At 33.9% G+C, this 21,585-nt stretch overlaps 3 protein-coding genes across 4 annotated transcripts; 1 reads left to right on the forward strand and 2 right to left on the reverse strand.

Annotated features, from left to right (window-relative positions):
* Nucleotides 1–4,643: 4,643 nt before the first annotated feature.
* LOC118045666 (exocyst complex component EXO70H1) lies at nt 4,644–6,858 on the reverse strand. The gene has a single exon (XM_035054356.2). It carries the CDS (start codon nt 6,699–6,701, stop codon nt 4,830–4,832), a length of 1,872 nt encoding a protein of 623 aa, XP_034910247.1. The 5' UTR covers nt 6,702–6,858; the 3' UTR covers nt 4,644–4,829.
* Nucleotides 6,859–12,092: 5,234 nt separating this feature from the next.
* Nucleotides 12,093–13,597, forward strand: LOC118045667 (uncharacterized). The gene is made up of 3 exons (XM_035054357.2): nt 12,093–12,801; nt 12,994–13,069; nt 13,173–13,597. Exons 1-3 carry the CDS (start codon nt 12,184–12,186, stop codon nt 13,325–13,327), a joined length of 849 nt encoding a protein of 282 aa, XP_034910248.1. The 5' UTR covers nt 12,093–12,183; the 3' UTR covers nt 13,328–13,597.
* A 2,626-nt stretch (nt 13,598–16,223) lies between these two features.
* LOC118045668 (UDP-galactose/UDP-glucose transporter 5B) lies at nt 16,224–21,245 on the reverse strand. Of its 2 annotated transcripts, none has more exons than XM_035054358.2 (12): nt 21,098–21,245; nt 20,836–20,945; nt 20,640–20,753; nt 20,470–20,562; nt 20,270–20,335; nt 19,367–19,465; nt 18,404–18,483; nt 17,875–17,987; nt 17,214–17,302; nt 16,987–17,073; nt 16,818–16,886; nt 16,224–16,746 (listed from the first exon to the last, which is right to left on the reverse strand). In XM_035054358.2, the coding sequence occupies exons 1-12, from the start codon at nt 21,114–21,116 to the stop codon at nt 16,636–16,638; spliced, it is 1,050 nt and encodes a 349-aa protein (XP_034910249.1). In that variant the 5' UTR covers nt 21,117–21,245; the 3' UTR covers nt 16,224–16,635. The 2 variants fall into 2 exon arrangements, with proteins under 2 accessions (XP_034910249.1, XP_073263305.1); XM_073407204.1 differs by having other exon boundaries at nt 20,836–20,948; nt 21,098–21,182.
* Nucleotides 21,246–21,585: the final 340 nt, after the last annotated feature.

Genomic DNA, 21,585 nt, shown 5'->3' on the forward strand with positions numbered 1-21,585 from the left:
ATAGGTGGGCCAATAGTACCCTTCCTCTTGCTAACTATTATGGAATGTTTATTATGTATATTTATATTTATCATGTATTTACTTTATATAGGATTCTGATCATGTGTAGTATATTACATGGTTAGTATCATGTACAACCCTAAACCTATATATATATATTTACATGAGGGGAGGGCTGATTCATTCAATCATAGCCTCCAGAATATATTCCAAACACGTCTTCTCCCTTAACTTCAACTTGGTATTAGAGCAATATATTTTTCATCTACAACCAGCGCCTCCCCTTCTCCTTCCAGTGTTTTGTTTTCAATGTTCTGTTTTTTTCTGCAGTATTTACAACTAGCACTCCTCAATCATGGATCCTACTGCACTTCAATATGCTCCTCTCCACTTTATTATGCTACTGATCACTCTTCAAGTATGGTTTCTGTTTCTCCAGGTACGGTGATTCCACTGTCAGCAGACTCCTCTCCGGTTGTGTCCCCATCTCGGCCTCCTAGTAGTCTCACATTGGGTCCTTCCTCTGGCTCATCTCCTGGCTTGCATTTGGTAGTGGATTTATCTAACTTTGATCTTCAGCAGGTTTCTCATAATCCATCCCTTCTGCCAGCTAACTCCTCTCGTAGCCACCACATGACACTTCATCCACGCCAACCAAAACAGGCACATCTTAGTGTGTCTCAGTCCTCTGCTCCCGTGCGTTCTGCTCAGTCCCCTACTTCCATGTGCTCTACATCTCCTGAGCATGAACCCCTCATGTTTAAAGACGCCACTCAGCACTCGACATGGCAGCAAGCTATGCAAGATGAGATTCGGGCTTTGTAATCAAATGGTATGTGGACTTTAGTTCCTTATTGTTCCTCTATAAATGTTGTTGGCAGTCGCTGGGTCTATAAAATCAAGCGGCGAGCAGATGGTAGTATTGACAGGTATAAAGCCCGTCTTATTGCCAGAGGGTTCACTCAACAAGAAGGAATAGACTATCTTGAGACTTTTAGTCCGGTTGTTAAGCCTGCAACTGTGAGGTTAGTATTTACCATTGTTGTGTCCCGTGGGTGGTTTATTCATCAACTTGATGTTCACAATGCTTTCTTGAATGGGATCCTTCTAGAAAAGGTGTATATGGAGCAACCACCTGGTTTTTCTCACCCTACTCTACCATCTAATGTTTGTCACCTGCATAAGTCTATCTATGGTTTAAAACAGGCTCCTCGGGCGTGGTATACCAGACTCAGTGACTATCTCATTTCTCTTGGTTTTCGTGCCTCTAATGCTGATCCTTCTCTATTTATTTACTCTGATGGCCATGATCTTATTTACCTGTTTGTGTATGTGGATGACCTTCTTTTTACTGGGAACAATTCGACTCTGCTGCGTCATTTGATTACCTTACTGAATTCAAAATTCAAAATCAGGGATTTAGGCTCTGTGCATTATTTCTTGGGAATTGAAGTCACCAAGACTTCCATGGGACTTATGCTCTCACAACATAAATATACTCTCGATATCATTCAGAGAGCTGATATGTCTTCGTGTAAAGCTGTTGATACGCCTGCTTCATCCTCTTCTAAGCTATTGTTGTCCTCGAATACTCAGTATTCTGATCCTACTCGTTATCGACAGATTGTTGGTGCCTTGCAGTATCTCATTTTTACTCGCCCAGATATTTGTTATGCTATTAATAAAGTATGTCAGTTTATGCACTCGCCTACCGATGGTCATTGGTCCCTTGTTAAAAGAATTGTCCGGTATCTTCAAGGAAAGGCATCTTATGGTCTACACATCACTCGAGGTTCCTCTCTTTCCTTACATGGTTTTATAGATGCTGATTGGGCTAGTAGTCTTGATGACAGAAAATCCACCGGTGGCTACTTGGTATATCTCGGCCGAACACCTATTTCTTGGAAGTCTGGAAAACAACGCACAGTGGCTCGTTCATCTACTGAAGCATAATATAAGGCTCTTGCAGATGGTACTGCTGAGATTTTATGGATTCGGGCTCTGTTATCTGATCTTCATTTCTCCTCTGCTCCTACGACTATCCTTTGGTGTGATAATTTGGGTGCTACCTACTTGTCTGTTAATCCTATCTTTCATGCTCGTACTAAGCATGTTGAAGTTGATTATCACTTCGTTCATGATCGAGTTGCTAAAAAGGACATTGAGGTTCGGTTCATCTCCTCCAAGGATTAGCTTGCTGATGTTCTTACCAAACCTCTTCCTCATGCGTCCTTCACTTATTTTCGATCCAAGCTTCATGTGGATTCTCCTCCTTCAGCTTGAGGGGGCATATTATGGAATGTTTATTATGTATATTTATATTTATCATGTATTTACTTTATATAGGATTTTGATCATATGTAGTATACTACATGGTTAGTACCATGTACAACCCTAAACCTATATATATATATATATATATATTACATGAGGGGAGGGTTGATTCATTCAATCACAGCCTCCAGAATATATTCCAAACACTTCTTCTCCCTTAACTTCAACTCTAACAGACTTGGGAATTGTAGCCGCTAGTTTGCAGGGAACGGATAAGCAAGAACACTACCTGATAGACGACGATTAGGTCTAGCGCCTTTAAAGAAGTAGATGTAAGATTATTGTTGGAGAAAACAGATATGTATGTTTGATTTCATGCTCCAAAAATATTTTTAAAAATTTTATTTTTTTTTTAAATTAATTTGTTTTTATATTTTTATATTGTTTTAATACACTGATATTAAAAATAATTTTTAAAAATAAAAAAAAAATATTTTAATATATAAAACACTTAAAAAACAATCGCAACCATATTTTTAAATACACTCATAGAAACAAAACTATTAAAAAGAAAAGAAAATATAAGAAAAAAATATGAACAAGTAATTATTTTTATAAAAAATATTTAGTTTAAAAAATTATAATTAGTAAACTAACAAAAACTCTAAATGACACTCACAAATCGACGTGGATTGACCATGTATTTTTAAAAAAATCTTAGTGATTGATCTTTTATTTTGGGTAATTTATCTATAGTTTTAGTTGGATTTATAACTTAAAAATGATAATATATATATATATATATATATATATATATATATATAATAAATTCGTCGTGAAAGTGGAAGTGAGGGATAATATCTTTCCAATAAAACTAACCTCACTTAAATAAATTAAAAAAATATAAAACTCTAGATACAAATTAAAAATAGAGGGAAGGTTGGACTAAATTTGACTAAAAAAATTTTCTGATGTTGCAATAAAAATAATAAATGATATTGTTCTTGTTGGTTCAAGAAAGACCACAGGACCCACCCAGTAGTAGGGGATCAGTTTGCATGTATAAAATTCAGGTAGATGCTTGGCACCTTAAAATTTAAGCATTAGTTTACTATATATGTTTGTAATTCTCCCTCAATATTAAGCAATCCTATTTGATAAACAATAAATTGTTGAAGAAACTAGTTATCCTAGTAAATAAGACTAGTGTCATGATTAATGAGAAATTAAGAAATTAGTTACCCTGATTAATGGAACTAGTATCTTGATTAATAGGCTGACAAGGATGTTGAATCCCTGGTTAATGGGATTAATGCCAGATAAAAATGTTGGTTTTTTTGTTTATGAGATTAGTGCTCTGATTAATAATCAAAAAAAGATTTTGGTTTTCTAGTTAATGGTATAATTCTTTGATTAACGAGTAATTAATCCTTGAGAGATTACTAAGATTAGTACCTGGTTAATTAACAATTGGAGAAATTTGTTCATGTAAAAGTTGAACAAATATTGGTTTGACAAAAGATGATGTTGTATTCTTAAATTATGCAAATTGTTTGAGTTGTGAAGAGTTACGTAAAAAGAAGTAATAGTAATAATATTAGTAAATATTCTGTGTATAAACTAATTATATTGTGTATGATATAAATTTCAGATACATCATGGTGTCGTGATGAGTAATGGGTATTGCTTTTGTAATGTGTGTATTCAAAGCATATTTTACTATGTAATATAATTTTGTAATTAAAAACTGTGCGAATCTAAATTAAATATGAGTGATATATTTTAATTGGTTTATTTTGAAACCACACACCTATAACGATGTAGACTTAAGTTTGAGGTTTATTTACATTAAAAAAAATATGTGGTTGGATTTATGTCATAATTAAGTCAATCGTCCCATTAGTTAAAATATTTTTTAAAAATAATATAATAATTAATATGTTTTGAGTAAGTATATATAGAGGAAAAAGAAGAAGTTGTTATTGTATTGATGATAATATATATATATAATCATGGAATTCCCGGAAGATGAGAACATGTGAAATTTTATTTGCGAATTATAAAAATTGAATGAGTCGATAATATGATATTGAAAACATATATTAAAAAAAAACTTTACAAAAATTTCAATAAAAATGTGTGTATAATAAAAAAATATACTTTTAATGATAATACCATATAGTTTTTATATAGATTACAAGAGAGTAAACTCTATTTAAGTGTAAAGAGAGAATAAATGATATTTTTTAAACTTAAATATTTATTAAATCTTGTTTAAGTATTATATTAGATTCGTGTTGATTGTTGTGCTCTCTAATGAGATGAGCTTTATTTATATAAATTTTTTAAAGTTAAATATCTTAAAAATATATTTAAATTGTATAATATTTTATATAAATATCTAAATTAAATAATAATTTCTGTCAAAGCGTATCTTTACAATCTCATAGACGGTCAACAGTGTGATGTACGCACGTGACAAAAAGCTATACACGCATCTTTGAAAAACAAAATATGTTCACAAGGGCCAGAACGGCTGAGGAATGGGCGGCCGCTCAATGACTTCGGCCGCCTCGAGAGTGACTCGGAGACGAGGAAATTGACGACAGTGAGGAAGATGACGAAAGATGAGTGCTTGAACCTCCAGTCCCAAAAAGCAAATCGGACAAGTAATTATCTAAGTCATCCGGGGCAAATCTGACAATCCCTTCCTTCCTTACCACCACTTGCCGATACTTCTCATAAAATTCCCTGTATGCCGGGACAAGCTTTCTGGCTACCGAAAGTTTAATCTGGTCTCTCAATTTGGAATCGGAAACAACCCACGAAGCTTGTTTGTTATAGGCCTCTTCAAAAGAAGAGTTAAAGCTGTTAAAACACTCGGTGACTTGCTGGGCTGTCATCTGATTATCATTAATATCCGGTAGTGTAGCAAACACTTTGCTCCAGCCCATGCGTTCATAATTTGATACATATTGCCGTACCCTTGCCTCATGCTTCTCTATCCATTCATCACCATGAAGAAATTTGAGGTTGGATTTCTGGACTTTATTTACCACGTATTGAAGATTGTTTGCGAGGAATAGATACGAGAGAGCCGCATCTTTGTATATCTCAGCTCCGCCATCGAGTTTGCATAGCATAACAAGAATCAGCCAGGCTAATCTTGTTGATATTGCTGAGTTAATTGTGCCGTCATCGGAGAAGGGGCTACCGAAGTAAGCTTCTGGTAATGAAGATAGAACTGGTAGAGGCCAGTCAGCTAGGATGTCCGCAAGTATGCCACTGTAGTCAGTGAGGAAAGTGATGTAGTTCATTACGTATCGTGTCAGGGGATGAATGCCACCACCTGGGACTGCTGTTTTTGAGTGGTCTTTGGAGATTGCAGACTCGAATTCTGTTAGAATTGCGCGGACTGCCTCCCCGAGCTTGATTAGTGAGTTAATGGCCTGTTGTTTGACGGTTGAGGTTGATTCTAAATCAAAGATGGATTCGATTTCAGGCCAGAGATCCGCGATTGCTTCGTAGAGGTCGAGGGTGCGGAACATTCTCTCAGGAGCTTTCTTGCATTTGGCTACGTTTTCAGGGAAAACAAAGAGAGACAAGGCACCTTCTCTTGTTATATCCGCAAAGCAGGACTCTCTCATTGCAGGAGAAGAAGAAAACACCTGGTCACAAAGAATTCTCTCGCCGTAAAACAGAGTTTGAACTGCAACCTTGACTGCATTTAACCAGGTCTTGATTTTAACTTCCAGAACCTCCCAATCCATCTTTTGAATTTGTGCGAAACTCAACCTGCTATCAACGTTCAGATGATACAAGGCCTCATCAACAATCGATTTTCGAATGTTCTTGTATATCTTGATACATTCTTTTCCATAACCAGCAGAAATCATGCACTCTGAAATCGCCTTCAAATCTTCCATGGCAGACATGGAAACGCGCTCTACTTCAGATATGGAATCCTCTCCGGCTCTCGATTGCTCCTCATCCTCAGACTCATCCTCGAATTCAGAAACGCTTGATCTTGACGCTCTGGAAACAGATTCAGGGTCAAGATGCTGCCTGTTGGACTTCAAGATGATGTAAAACTCCCTCTCGAGTCTCTTTATGGCAATTTGCATGAGACCTTGAGCGAGAACCAGATTTTCCGAGGTGGGTTCATGGGAGATGTAATATTGCATGGCTGCTTGGAGGTCTTGGACGGAGTTAAGGTACTGTTTGGCTTCGTACCGGTTATCTGCTGCGAAGAGATTAGTGATGGTACAATAGAGGCTGGAGGAATTGGGGGAGACATCCCATTTAGAAATGAGCGCTTGTGCAATCTCGATTTTTTCGTCCATTAATGTATCGGAGAATGTATGGCGATGGTGTGGTGATGGATTAGGTGAGGTTGAAGGTGATTGTTTGTGCAGCATAGTCCTCATACCTTTTCTTGCATGCAAGGTATATTTATATATATCAATCAGTTAAGACTCTGTCTAAGAAGAAAGAGCAAGAGATAAGATCAAAAGGGGTTTCTTGTGGAGTTGACAGACAGCAGAATCTTGAGATAAGTTTTGATTTCTTACGGATAGATGAGCAAAAGAGATACTTATAGAAAAGGTAGAGTGTTAGGAGCTAAGGAAAGAGATGGGATGGAGGGCTTTGTTGGAATATGTCTCCAAGTCCACGCGGTATGATTTTGTCTGTTTTTGAACGCCCTTTCACATGGAAAAGCTTGTACGCACCATTCGTTGAAAAGACATCACACTTCCTAGTTCCTCCGCCACCAATGAGAGAGAAGCTCGACTCAAAAATGAAAGTACCCAGAAACTCCAGCACCAGGCCGAAGAAAATATCCTCTTTTTGCACTTGAAATCTTGATCTAAGGATGGAAATGACTTATTTTCTTCCTTTACATCAGAGTTCAAATCTCATTGTGCACGTCTGTCACCTCTGCGGTGCCTTACATGCTCATTGGACTTGCAGGATGTTCAGTGGGTCGTAAGATTAGTCGTGGTGCGCGCAAGTTAGCCAGAACACCCACGTAAATAAAAAAATATATATATATCCTCCTTTTCCTTGGTTTTTTAAATTATAAAAAGAAACTTAATAAAATTCAATACATAGATATAAATTAATATTTATTAATTATCACTCCTTCAAACAGCGTGATGCCTAGTCTCAAGTCGGTTTTTTTTTTTTAATTAAGGTAAGTGTTTGAAACAACTTATGTATATCTTAATTAATTACATGAGTTTTAAAATTAACGACCATATAATTCTACAGTGACCATTATATTAGCAACTACAAAACACAAACTTAAAATCATAAAAAAAAAAAAATTTAATCTCAAATTTTTACCATTAAATCAACTCCCATATAATTTCTCTAGTCCGGTTTTAGTGCATGAGGTTATTTTCCCTTACCAAATATGAAACCATAGAATTAGAAACTAACTATTCCTCAAAAATAGTAACTCTCTAGCAGTAGTATAGGACTATAGGATGTAACCGGCTAACCGGTTTATCGGGCAGTTTCGGTTTCTAGATTAAATTTAATTGCTCTCTTTGTCGAATAAATTCTGGGGTTATAATATGGCCTGGAGGAAAGCTTTCAAGAGTGTACTAATTGTTAATTAATGATTAGTTAATGTAAGTCACCCAGCATTTTCTGTTTTGTTATGGCAGATCCTGGGGTTTTGAAAATTCATTGGCTTAATTGAGAGATAAACTAATGCCGACCACATTAAATTTTGTCTGTCGTTATTGCCTGTCAAGGACCAATAATTTCTTACAGGGACCCATTGCGACGACAAGTATCAATATTGGGGTCCATTGTGAAAACCAATAAGACCCCAATTTAATTTATTGCATTCATATGAATGGGGTCGGTTAAAATTTGAATTTTCTTATTTAATTTTTTTTTATATTGTTGACTCATTTAAATGTGCTATATTAATTTTTTTTTAAATTAAAATATATTATTTTAATATATTTTTAAATTAAAAATATTTTAAAAAGCAACTATTATTATACAGTATAAAACAACTTTAAAACACTACAAGATTATTTGTTGTCATGTCGGCTTCTTCTTTTTTATTACTAGGGAATATAAATTATTTGGTTAGTAAAATAATTTTTATTTTAAGATATTTCTATTAAAAAAATAAAATAATATATTTTTTTATTTATAAAGTTTTATTTTTATTTATTTTTTTAATATAAAAATTTAATTCATATCAATTTTAACTGAACATGTATTTTTAAAATTTATTTTTTAAAAATTATAACTAAAAATAATTTTTATATTTTTTTTTAAATTATAATTATAAAAAAGTATCACAGTCACGAATATACTCCACAAAACTTATTTTTAAGGATAGATATTTTGTTAGCAGCTGAACAGCTTCTAACAAAATAGAAGTATTTAAAAATGTTTATTTTAGCGGCAATTCTACTCCTTTTGCCGGTAATATTATCAGCAATGGAGGAAATATTACAGCTGCGGATTTAAGTTTGCTTCTAAATCAATTTTGAATAGTTTTGACGATTATATTTTGAGGCTAATTGTTTTGCGACATAGAGGCTGATAAATTAGCTGCCACGTGGATATTTGAAGAGATTGTTTGAGATGGTAGTTATGGTTATTTTTTTGAAGTATTTTTTTTATTCGAAAATACATCAAAATAATATTTTTTTTATTTTTAAAAAATTATTTTTAACATCAACACATTAAAATGATTTAAAAATACTAAAAAAAAATATTACTTTGAAAAAAAAATATAAAAAAATTAATTTTTTTTTAAAATATAAAAATAAACTTGCATAAATATTTTCACTCGGCTAATTTTACGAGGCTGTAGAAAACCACTTCAAAAAGTAAAACTCCTTCCAAGGCTGAAATCGGCTGGAATACCGTGCTGGAGCAACATGCATGTATGCGAAACAAGTCTTCGATCTTCCAAAATGATTGAGAATATAATATTAGTTGTTTTTTAAGATTTATTTTTGATATAAAATAATTTAAAAATATATATAAAAAAAAAACTATTTTTAAATAAAAAAATATTAAATTTTGACCAAACTATATTTAAGGTTTGGACTGCAATCCCGAAACGAGGCTTACGAGGAGATTGTGTACGAGGAGCAAGTTCCTGTCCAGAGGTAAATGCCACTGGGGCCAGTGTGAAATGGGTCGCCTCGTACCCAGGGGCACACGTTGTTCTATCAGCGTTCTTAGCTCGAAGTCGGTCTGTTTATTTTTGTATTTAAAAAAAATTAAATTTTTTTTAAATTAAAATTTTTTAATATTTTAAGATTATTTTGATACACTATATTAAAAATATATTTTTTTAAAAAAGTATTATTTTAATACTCCAAATAAAAAACATTTTTAAAATAACAACCTATCTATTTTAACGATTTATAAAAACAATTCATTACGACTAACCCAGGTATGAACGGCATGTCAATCAATTTATAAACAAGTTAACAATAAATTTTGAAAACTGAGCCATCTTTCAACTAACTGATGAGGATTTTCAACGTAATTTCCAGACTTCCCATTTTTTAACTTGACTAGACTCTTAACTAATCCCTTTTTGTTTTTTTCTGTTAACTTCGTGATGGTACTCTTAAGATTAATTTGATTGGTTACATATGAAATACAGTCATGATGTAAAATTGCTTCCCTTCCATAGTCCTTACCTTCTCAACCGTAGTTGAAAACATCACGAGTGTTAGAAAAATCCTAGATCACACATCACCTCATTTTGCAGCTCATACATACACACACACACACACACACACACACACACACACACACACACATATCCAAATAAATTTATCTTGAAATCTTATATAACTAAATTTTAAAATTAAATTATATAAAAATTGTTTTTATATGACCCACTCAATCTAACAGTTTAAAATAATTCAAGTAATTATTAAAAAGTTAATATTAAATAGGGTTAAATGTTAAAAGGCTAATATTTTCATATCTCTTTAACCTAAATTCAATCACAACTTTCCTTGATCTTACACCCTTGAAAAGGAAAAACAAATTCTCCCATGAAAAGAGCTATAAAATGGTTTTTTTTCTCAGATTTAATTTACATATTTATTTTTTATCTTAAAATTTTTTCTCTATGACATATAAATTAAATACAATTTTTTTTATATAAAAAAATAGAACACAAGGACCTTATTTGGTTTAGATTGAAAATAATAATAAAAAATGACACGGAATAAATATTACTATGAATAATTTTGAGAATAATATTTATGATGTTTTCAAGTTTTATAGAGAAACAAATAACAAAGCATACATTTTTTTTCTATTTTTCTACAAAGTTCATCTAAAAAACTAGAATACTCTCCACTGTATTTAAATGTTCGTTGCTTATTTTTTTAAAAGATTCTTACGATATATTTCTTACCTCTCAACAAATATTAACTGATTAATTGTACACAATATATAGCGACTCTATGAAATCCAGGTGTATTTGAATTATGGGCTTTAATTGTCTGGGCTAATGTCCATTTCTTCAAGTGGGCTATGATGATATCATTTTACAGTTTTCTTATGTCTTCAGGTTTTTGACTTACGATCTGTTTGTATCAGGCTACGAAGCCGTTGAAGATATGATAGTAATGGGCTTGGAAATGTGATAGTAATTATAATTTAAATTATTTTTTATTTAAAAATATATTAAAATAATTATTTTTAATATTAGTATATTAAAACAATATAAAAACATAAAAAAATTTTTTTTTAAAAATTTCAAGTTTTTGAGAAATATGATTTCAACAGCATTCACAAACACTACAGAAATTTTTAGGTTTTTTTTTTTTTTTAATTTAAACCTTTTTTTTATTATGATAAAAATTGAGTTTGAGAAAATCTATGATTTATATTTTTTTTTAATGTATATTTTTTAAACTGTAATTATATTTTTATATTAAAATAATATTTGATATTGTGGTAACGATTATTTTTTAAAATATTTTTTATTTAAAAATAAATTAAAATAATATATTTTTTTATTTTTTAAAATTTATTTTTAATATTAACGTATAAAAACTATATAAAATCATCAAAAAAAAATCATTTAAAAAAAAATCATTTTTTTTTTAAAAGCACTGCCTAAACACGCACTCGGTTGCTGCTTTTTTTATGTCATCAATGGTCTAATCATGCCATGTTAAAAGGAAGCTCATTTATCTAATCGAATGCAAGCAATCATTTTCTTTTGAAAAAAATAATAAAGTGAAAAAGAACGCGAGGACTAATTTATAAATAAAAAAGATTAAGTTATAAATGCATTTAAAAATACATTGTTTAACTATATAATCTTAGAAACCAAGGAGGACTAATTAATTAGTTTCAATCAAGTACAGGGACTAAGTTATAATCAACCGAGGGAAAAAGGGTTTAGAACCATGCTCTAGCCAGCAGCCAGTGTTAGTAATCATGACACACAAAGGATCAACAGCCCCACCTCAAATATTTTAAAACTAAATAATTGAAAGTTGATTACAATAATTCGAAAGGTCCAGAATCACACTCCTTCCAAGTTCCTAAGTTCTATTATTCAATATTTCTTTTTATGGGGACCAAAATGGTTCATTTTCTTTATATATTTGGTACCGTGGTCCATAATAATTTTTTAAAATATTTTTGTTTTTTTATACTAGCTTATTAAAACTATAAAAAAATAAAAAATATATATGTAATCTTTTTCAAGTGAAATATATATATAAAAAAAACTAAAACATTTCCAAACACGCGAATCTCTGGAAGCCACGCCACTTTAAAAAGCGGATTAGGTGGTATCATTAAGAAGATTTTTGTATCAATCTCCTAAACCAACAATTATAACTCCTAGCATTGACCACTTACATAGCCTTTGCTTGGTCCAAGAACATGAAAATGATGGATCTTTTCTGTGCTTCTCCAGCTTCCACAGCCATTTGCTCAAGCCTTGACCATCGTTCCATAGTGCGCCATGGAACCAGACCTGTTGACAGGAAGAGTTCTAAATCTGATTATACACCAGCTTGTTCATCTGAGTTGCCCCCTAGCCCCTGCAGTCCTTATAGCCGGAAAAGTTCTGCTAAGCAAAGAGATTTATATAGGAAAAGCTCCGCTGAAGATAGTAGATCGGTGATCAGTTCTGTTAAGCAGAGTTATTTACGTAGAAAAAGCTCTGCTGATGTAAGTGATCTGCAAAGTCGCCCTGTACCAGGTTCCTCCTCCAGGCACCTTCTTGAAAGCGATACAGCTCCTTATATCGATTGGATTTCGGAGTCTGATCACCATGAAGTCCCTGCAATGGCTCCTAGCACCCAGCATGCAAACCCGAGGATTACAAATAGCTCGATTGATTTTCCTGCACGGATCAGATCTTCTTCTTTGGTTCGCTCTCGTGACTGGATTTCAGAGGCTGACCACGTGTCTGACACTGGAAATAAACCCAGTCGTATGAGCTCAAATGATTCTCCTGCTTTAAGATCTTCTTCCTCAACACGCTCCCGTCATCAGGTTGTTAATTAGTTTCTACACAAGTTCATCAACTAGTAATTTCTACATAGTTAATTTCAGCTCATTATTCAAGATAGACAAGGACTGGGCTCAAAATATTATATCTTGGAGCTTAATTGCTCGTTTATCACTACTTTTTTTGAATCTTAATAATATTATTATATATTCTTATCGTTAATCAATTCTTTTCAGGTTGTGGTTTTGAGGGTTTCTATCCATTGCAAAGGATGCGAAGGAAAAGTGAGGAAACATATCTCCAAAATGGAAGGTTATTTAATACTACTACACACACAAGAGAGAACACTGTTGATTTGTTTAACAATTTCATATAAACTTGTGGGCTAAAGCGATTCCTTAAAATTTATGCGCAGGAGTTGCATCTTTCAGCATAGATTTTGCGACAAAGAAAGTTACGATCATAGGGGATGTGACCCCTTTAGGCGTCCTTGCAAGCGTCTCCAAAGTGAAGAACGCACAGCTGTGGCCATCTGCAACAACACCGCCTTCGTCATCCCCACTCCCTTGATGGTCAACCTGAGCTGTTGATCCATGCATTCTGCCCCTCATAGTTTCTTTTTAATTGTTTTTACTAATTCATGAATAGTGTGAAATACTAGCATGCAGGCTGTGTGAAATGAATAATAGCTGTTTAATCACGCTGCTAATCAAGAAGCTAGCGTGCCATATACACCGTATGAAAATGTGAGATCTGTTTCATGAGATCGGTTGCATCATCATGAGTAGTCTTACGTTGTTGTTTTAAAGCAATTAATTAATGTGCATCATAATTAATTTCGCTTGCTGGCCATTCAACTATACAGATCGGTGTAAATGTTTTGTTCTGTTGAAAAAATAAAAATAAAAACGTATACTGCTTGGCCAAGTGCGTTGTTTGTTTGAATAAATTAATTGTTCCCTCCCGCATTATTATGCTCACGCAGGAAAACAACAACTGGTAATTAGGAGCACCCTATATTTTATTCCTTCATAGTCTCAGATCGGAGACCATGCATCATTGGTCTCCAGGCATGTCATTAATTATACCTGATGCATCTTGTTTTGCTGGTGTCGGAATGTTACACACACACACACTGAGAGAGAGAGAGAGAGAGAGAGAGAGAGAGCATGTGAGTCATTCATTATAACCTGTGGAGTCACGGGTTGATGCATGCCGGGGCAAAAGTCGGCACTCAAGGACAAGCAAGTGTTTTTTATAATTTTTCAGTAGAGAGACGCAACACCACTCCTTTTCTTGCTTCTTCATCTGTCTTCTGCTATTGAGAGCATTCCTTATATAATTATGATTATTTTTTGAAGTATTTTTTTTAAAAATTTATTTATTTACATTTTAATGTTTTTAAATTGTTTTAATGAATTAATATAAAAAAACAAAAAATAATATATTTTTAAATAAAATATACTTTAAAAAATAACTATAACTAAGCTACAAATATACCCAATATAATTAATTCTGGACATGCATGCTCCATCTATATTTGAGTTTTGGTTTCGTCATACCACAATTGCAGTCCAATTCCAAAAGTCTTGGGCATAAAATTGTCCAGCGCTGGCTTGAGACACCGAGTCCAACTTTCTTAAGAATTTGTTTGTTTAACCAGAAATATATGCTTTTAGAACCTTATCCTTACTTTTTAACGCTTGGTTCACCTACATTTGCAGAATAGAAATTATATACTTTATGATAAAAGGGAACACAGCTTATATAGTTCTCAAAAAAATAAAAATGTGTACTCGCTAAAATTGAAGTCCCACTTGTAATTAATTCTCATTTCTTACTCTATTTCTTAATGTCATGGCCATTTGAGCATATTCCAAACCAAACTAAATTCTAAGTAGATACAGAGCAGAAGAACTGGCCAAGCTCTCGGGAGAGTTTTATATATCCTGTCGTCCCATGTTGACATGTAAGAGATTTTATAACTATGGTCTGTCCTGGCAGTGCCGGGCAACGGTGGCGTTCTCTGTCTTCGAGTGGCTGTGTGCATGCCTACCCAAGAAATCAAAGACAAAATGATGACAACAATGTACACTTTTGGGTAGCAGTCCATTTCAGATTTTCTCAGTCGTGGGGCTCCTTGACGTCTTCTATTTCTTACCTTGCATTTTGCTTTCTAGAAAGTCTAAGGTCTCTGTATATTTTAATGGGACAAAAGCAAAAAACAGTCTCGGCAGGCGTTGAAGCAACCAATACAATTTAACTCTATCCATACCACTATCAGTTTTCCTTTTCTTCTTTTCCTTTCGCCGAAGGTTTTGCTAACTTTAATCTCACCAACCTTATCCCTGGACAGCCGAGAAGAAAGAAGGAAAATTCCAAAAGATCAGTCCACTCCGCCAGGCTAGGGTTTATTATATGATTTTTTGGTCGACAAGTGTGGTTGATTTGGTCGGCGCACCACCGGTGGCCTGAGATATCTTCCTTTTGCATTTGGAAAAATGAAAAAAGGTTAAATTTATAGTTTTTTCTTTTCTTTTCACAAGGATATATATTATGCAGTTCTAGTGCTTATTGATAGAATTCATAAGCATTGATTTTGTTTTGAAACGCATTTAATAATACCAAATTAATCCAGTATGTATCAGATTTTACTCATATGTGGTCCAATTTATACTGGATCGTGCCCCATCCGATTACAGCACCAAAAAAACATGACCAAACTTTACAGCATTTCCTGCAACGCAAGGTCATTTACTTTGTGCTTTGTGGTAAGACAGCACTAATTAAGTTCTGTTTTGTCTTGCTGAAAATCACACCGCACAGCTGTATTTTAACTTTCTTTGAAAATGTAGTTGAGGTTGTTTTTTAAAATATATATTTTTTAATATATTAAAATAATATATATATTTTTTAGGATTTATTTTTGATATTAGCATATCAAAATAATTCAAAAACATAAAAAAAAATTAATTTGAAAAAAAAAAATTCAAAATTTGTTTAAAAGTTTCAATTTTTAAAAGGAAGGAGTTACCTATTCTTATATATATATATATATATATATATATATATATACACTTCCACAATTAGCAATTAACTTTTTATTATATAACAAAACTGTTCCTTAATTTTTAAAATACTCAGTTTAATTAGTTATTACTTGACATATAGTAAGTTTGGGCATAATTTAGCGTTTCAAGTAGCTGAGCCGGAATTAAGTCTGGGCATCAAGGGCCTAGCTAGGGTCAAGTTCAAGCCCACCAAAGGCAGGCTGGGGTAAAATCAGGGGCACTCAGAGCCGGACCATGAACAAGCCCAAGACCCTCAAGGGGCCTCAAGGGTCAAGCCGCAACCAAGTTTACGGTGCTAAAGGACGAGATATGACGAGTCTAGAGCACTGTCACAAATATTTTAGAATTTTTATTGAAAACTAGCCAAAAATAAAATAAAATAAATGAAAACATGATAGACAAGCATCCCTCAGGTTCATTAGTGATAAAATACTGACAAGATGCCTTGCTCCTGCATCAAAGTGTAAGTATTTTTCTATACCTTTTCTGTTCGGATATATTTTAGAGGCATGTGTTCAGACATTAAACACAAGTAAAAGATCAGTCCTTTTATGCTTTGGTCAGTTCCTACACAAAAATGGAACGTCACTTTCTCTCTTACTATTTTTCTTCTCTCCCCTAGCACTAATAACTACTAATGCCACTCAGAGAGGATCCTTTTGCTTGTGGTACTGCATAGAATTGTTTGGATGAAATCGTGTCCATCTCCATCCATTTTGCAGTCTCTTGAATGGAAAGCTCACAACTAGACCAATAGCTGCCAATCACTGTAAAATTGGAGGCAGCACCAAGTCCAAAGTTTTGAAGTCACTGCATCAAGGGTTTTGCTTCTCCATTTTGAGTATGCTCGGAAGGTGGAAGCTTTGAAGGTGTGCTTTTCAACAAGTTTCTTGCATACAGAGAACCAAAGACGATAACCTGATTCAATGTATGAGAATTAGGGGCCTTGGGATGAGAGAGTTTGAACAAGGATTGTGATTAACACTTACAGCTCCAATCCATTGTTCCCAGCTAAGAGGATGGGCGAACCACACACATGATAGCACGATGCTCAATAACTTCAGTAACAAAGACAAATAGAAAGGCATCGTTTATCAGAAGGGTAGTTGTGATGACAAGAATGAAACATTAGATTCAGTTGGAGATTTTTCCATTCACCTGTCTCGTGGTCATTATAGCAGCAAATGTTAGAGCACCAAATGTGCGGATTGTGTAAGAAATGAAGAACTGGCTAGCAGTTGCTACCTGCACGGAATGATATTATTTCTCAGATTTACCCTGAATCTTCACTGAAAGTAAATAAGGGGGGAGGATGTTTAATAAAGTCAGGCAAAAAACATTTTGGCCCTTGATATTATAGAGTTATGACAGTAAAAATTACTCACAGTGGAAAGCAATGCAATGTCAAAGAAACAATCATTATGGCGGAACACAAAATCTATGGCTGGAAGAAGATGTCCTTGTAATACAAGGCCTACAGCAGAAATTAAGTCAATGCATTCAGTCAGCAACAGAACAGCAATAGCATAAACAAATACCATCTGAAAGTAGAAGAGATGAGCTATTGTCCAAGACAAAAGTTGATTGTATTATAAGCTTAAAATAAAGCTCTATCATGGCATTTGCCTTCATTAAAAATATGATTGGAAACCCAAAAGACAAGGAAGCAAAGGCTCATCATCTCTAAGTGAACTGAGCATAAAGGATAGGAACCACGGCTCTTCCTTTCCTAACCATGCTGAGAGCAAAATTCACATGGGTTAAGAGCAGTACCTCAGCAAGTCCAACTCCAAGCCACAAAAAAATTTGAGCACTTGCATAGTTAAACCTATAACCCACTACCTAATTGGACAATTAAAATGGAATCACACTGCAAAAACAGGTGAAAAAAGGTTCACATGGACAATCCATCCAATGACTCCTCCCCATTTAAAAAAAACAGGAGATCAAATCAAGATAATCCAATGACAGCAGAGAGCCATACATAAATCACAATATTTTCATAATTTATTCGAGAGAGAGATTGGGCAAGATTGGAAAACTCACCTGTCAAGCTGAGAATGCAAGAACACAATGTTGTATAGAAAATTTGATTGTGAATCTCCATATCATAACCTTTAAATAGCTTATCTTGGAATGTGCTTGTAAAGCCATCAAAACTGTCAGAAATACAAGGTTTATGTGCTGAGCAACATTATTCTTCCCAAAAACATTTCAGTGAACCATTAACAAAACACTCAATGTTGTTTGGCCCACACCCATAAACTTATCAATTTTCTATCCATACAATAGATTACTTGAACAAGGAAGTGTAAAATAGAAATGATTCTGTTGATTCATGTAGCATCAATATAAGAAGTCACTTTCCCATTTTATCATTCATGCCAAAACAATTTGAAATTGGCATTCCAGGCATCCCTTTCAGAAAAGCACAAAAGCATGCATATGCAAACAGATGTTCAATTTACAAATGGATAAAATTGTGATTTGCAGCAATTTTGCTTATGGAAATGACAGCTAAATTAACAATGGAGCAAATGCAGTGCCTGGGAATAAATGCATTTAAAATTGATACCCGAGATAGCCAAGCATCAGGGAAACACCCCAAACAGTGTTTTCTCTTCCTCTGCTGTATGGACTAATCTCAGTTCCTGCCTAAATCGAAAAACAAAATAGAATTAGTTCAGTGTGTAGTCAAGATGATTCTTAAGCAGATAACAACCATAGATTACCATCATGCATGAACAATAACAGCAACCACTACAAATACAAAGCATGTACATACAGAAAGCCAAGGAATATCTGTAGCAGACAAATAAGGCAAGGTCTCAATTAACATAAGCATTGCTCTTATTTTCATCCACCACAATATTCTCATCTCCCATAAAACAACAAAGGTGTCTCATATCTGGAGGTCAGAAAAGGAGTCGTAAAATGAAAAGATAACAGTGCACAAGTTGGTTTAAATATTATGAACTAACACTATGCACAAGTCTCTGTTTGCAGTTGTATGGTTCGATGTCTTTTTTACAACTTCGACCATTCAATGCATTGCTGATCCAAACATCTCTCATTATGCCTACCATTGCTACTCTTTGCATTGATAGGGCTTAAGAAAGAAACACACACACACACACTGAGGGGGGGGGGGGGGGAGCACATAGACAACCATCAACAATTTCAAGTCATTGGTAATAATTCTACAAATACAAGAATCTGATGGTGTCTTTTACAGTACAACCTTACTTATATTAAAAATTTTAATTTTTTACATATATGGAACCCTAAATATATGCAGACGTTGATCTTTCCTGAAGTTGTGCTCATATATTTGTTTGAATCCTGGTTAACTTTGGCCCTTTCATCTTGGTAATAAATGGAAAATTAGCGTGGTCTTTGATTTCTGAACAGATAAATTATGGAGCAGAGTGAAGTGTAATCAACCCAAAAAAACTAAGTTGCAAAAAAGTACAAGCAGATGCTATATATCAAAAAGCATTAAAAATGGAGTGGCCGAGACAGGAAGCATAGTCATTACTGGAAATAGAATGAAAATTGAACAGCCCAGTGTCACTAGAAGAGCCAAAAAGTAGTCCATTCCTTTGTATCTCTTTTGCATAATGATTGTGCCCCAAACCTGAACAAAAAGATGAGAAATCAACACTTTGAAAGCTGAAATTAAAATAAAAACTGTAACTGGCAGCGAAAGGTACACAAGCCAAAAAATGCAGAAAGATGACATTTTGAGCATTCTGTCGAAACCAATCCATGCAGTCATTCTCTAATGCATTATTGTATTAATTTCTTATATCCACCATAACAAATGTTTCCCAGATATTTCTTAGAAGTACTTGAAGGAAGTTGGTCCCAACAGGAAAATTTATTGAGAAGTACAGCAGAAAGAATTACATATTGCCAGTGTTAAAGGACTTCAGGCTGCAAGTTGGCATACCTCCACCCCCCAGCTACTAAGAAAAAGAGAAGACATGCACATACATGACAAGCATTCTGGGAATACTTTGGATCAAGTTCATTGTAGAATGATTTCTTGCATCCAGAAGAACGATATAGAACCACCTTCATCCATCAAATGATTATTTAGCAGGAAAGCAATACAAAAAAGCTTCAATGAAAATACTGATCCTAATCTGCAGACGCAGCTCTATCAGATAATTTCTTCAGGAAATACATTCATAAAAAGAAAATAGATAAATAAACAAATAACAGCAAAGACAAATGAATGTTAGCACAAAACTATTACATAACTAGAAACCCTGCAGCTGTATCCTCAATTTATACTACTAAAGCCCGACGTTAGAGCAGTCAACCCAGAAAGCAAAATTGACATGCTAGAGCTAAACAAATTACAATGCTTGTTACTAAACTTATCCGAAATGACAGAAACAGTAAAATTATAATTCAACGCAGGAAATTAACATACCATGACAGGAATCATTTTGGCACACTTAGCGAGTGTCTGGACAGGGAAACTAACGTACTTGAGTGCCTGGATCAAGCACATATTGTCAGCATAAGCATATCTAAACCTAATCCAGCACAAATCTAGAATTACTTATGCAGAAAACTAATTCCAGCAGAAACATTGATCAAAGCAATGGTAAGGAAAAAAACAAAACATACCTCATACTGGCAAGTTGTGGTCAGTATGTTGGATACTGATATGAGACAGTACTTGTAAACAGGAGCAACAGGATTCAAAGCTTTTTTACTTGCCTAAGAAACAAAATTCCAAATCAACCCATTGTTCAGACATTAGATTCTAATTCTAAAACAGACCGAATGGGACTTACCACAAGAGCAGCAGCAGAGACAGCAGACGTGGTAATGCGGTTGCAGAAAACAAGAAACAACGAGTACTTAAAGAATTCCTTGTTTGACCCATATGGGACTCTCATGATCTTTTCCTGCCCCCAAATATATATATTTTTTTAAATCAAATATCAAACCCTAAACCATTTCTAGACATAAAAACAAAAGAAAAAAAACCTGTAAAAGGCCATAGATGACAAGAGTGGTCATGATTCCGGCGACAGCAAGGACTCCTTTCCATAGCTTGTTCTCTTTAACGCCACCTGATAATAACGAATCGGCCATACCTGCTTTCAAAGAAACAATTATTGATTTTCTTTATTTTCTTTTGAAGCAAAAATTAAAAGGAAGCGGGGATTTGGGATCGAAGAGAGAAGAAGAAAGGAAACGTGTAAGGTTGTAGGGGTTAGAGAGGGATCACTGTTTACGCACTACATACCAGCAATTGCAATGGTCATCGCTCACGCCGGCAACATTTTCGCTCCTTTTGAGTCCCCTTTTCTGTCCGTCTAGAGTCTCTAGGTGTTTGTCTTCCGTTTTTGGGGCTTAAAAGGCTCCGCCACGTCACTTTATTTTATTACTAAGAGTCAAAGTCAATGGACGCTTCCATCTCATTCTCAAAGGACCGGAGCGTGGGTAATATAACCTAGTCTTTGTACTTTTTATAAAACATTAATCCCTCCAAGTACTTCTTTGTCCATATTTGATGTATTTCACCGTCAAATTAGACACAAAAGTTAATGAAAAAATTCCATTAGCTTTCCATTTTTACACACAACTTCTGTTTTTTTTTTAATTATTTTTTAAATATATTTTTAGCTTAAAAAGTATTAAGATTGATTTTTTTTTTTAAAATATTTTAATATATTGATATATAAAATTATCTCAAAAAAGTATTTTAACATATTTTTAAACAAAAAAACTATT

Source organism: Populus alba, chromosome 1 (genome assembly GCF_005239225.2).
Source record: "Populus alba chromosome 1, ASM523922v2, whole genome shotgun sequence".
In the NCBI taxonomy this organism is placed as follows: Eukaryota; Viridiplantae; Streptophyta; class Magnoliopsida; order Malpighiales; family Salicaceae; genus Populus; species Populus alba.

Excerpts from the sequence above, each read along its gene's own strand:
- LOC118045666 (XM_035054356.2), bottom strand. The coding sequence starts at position 6,701 with ATGAGGACTATGCTGCACAAACAATCACCTTCAACCTCACCTAATCCA.
- LOC118045667 (XM_035054357.2), top strand. The coding sequence starts at position 12,184 with ATGAAAATGATGGATCTTTTCTGTGCTTCTCCAGCTTCCACAGCCATT. Across the intron at positions 12,802-12,993 it reads CAACACGCTCCCGTCATCAG|GTTGTGGTTTTGAGGGTTTC; the intron begins GTTGTTAATTAG and ends AATTCTTTTCAG. Across the intron at positions 13,070-13,172 it reads ACATATCTCCAAAATGGAAG|GAGTTGCATCTTTCAGCATA; the intron begins GTTATTTAATAC and ends ATTTATGCGCAG.
- LOC118045668 (XM_073407204.1), bottom strand. Across the intron at positions 20,563-20,639 it reads TCTCTGCTGCTGCTCTTGTG|GCAAGTAAAAAAGCTTTGAA; the intron begins GTAAGTCCCATT and ends TTTGTTTCTTAG. Across the intron at positions 20,336-20,469 it reads CCACAACTTGCCAGTATGAG|GCACTCAAGTACGTTAGTTT; the intron begins GTATGTTTTGTT and ends TGCTTGATCCAG.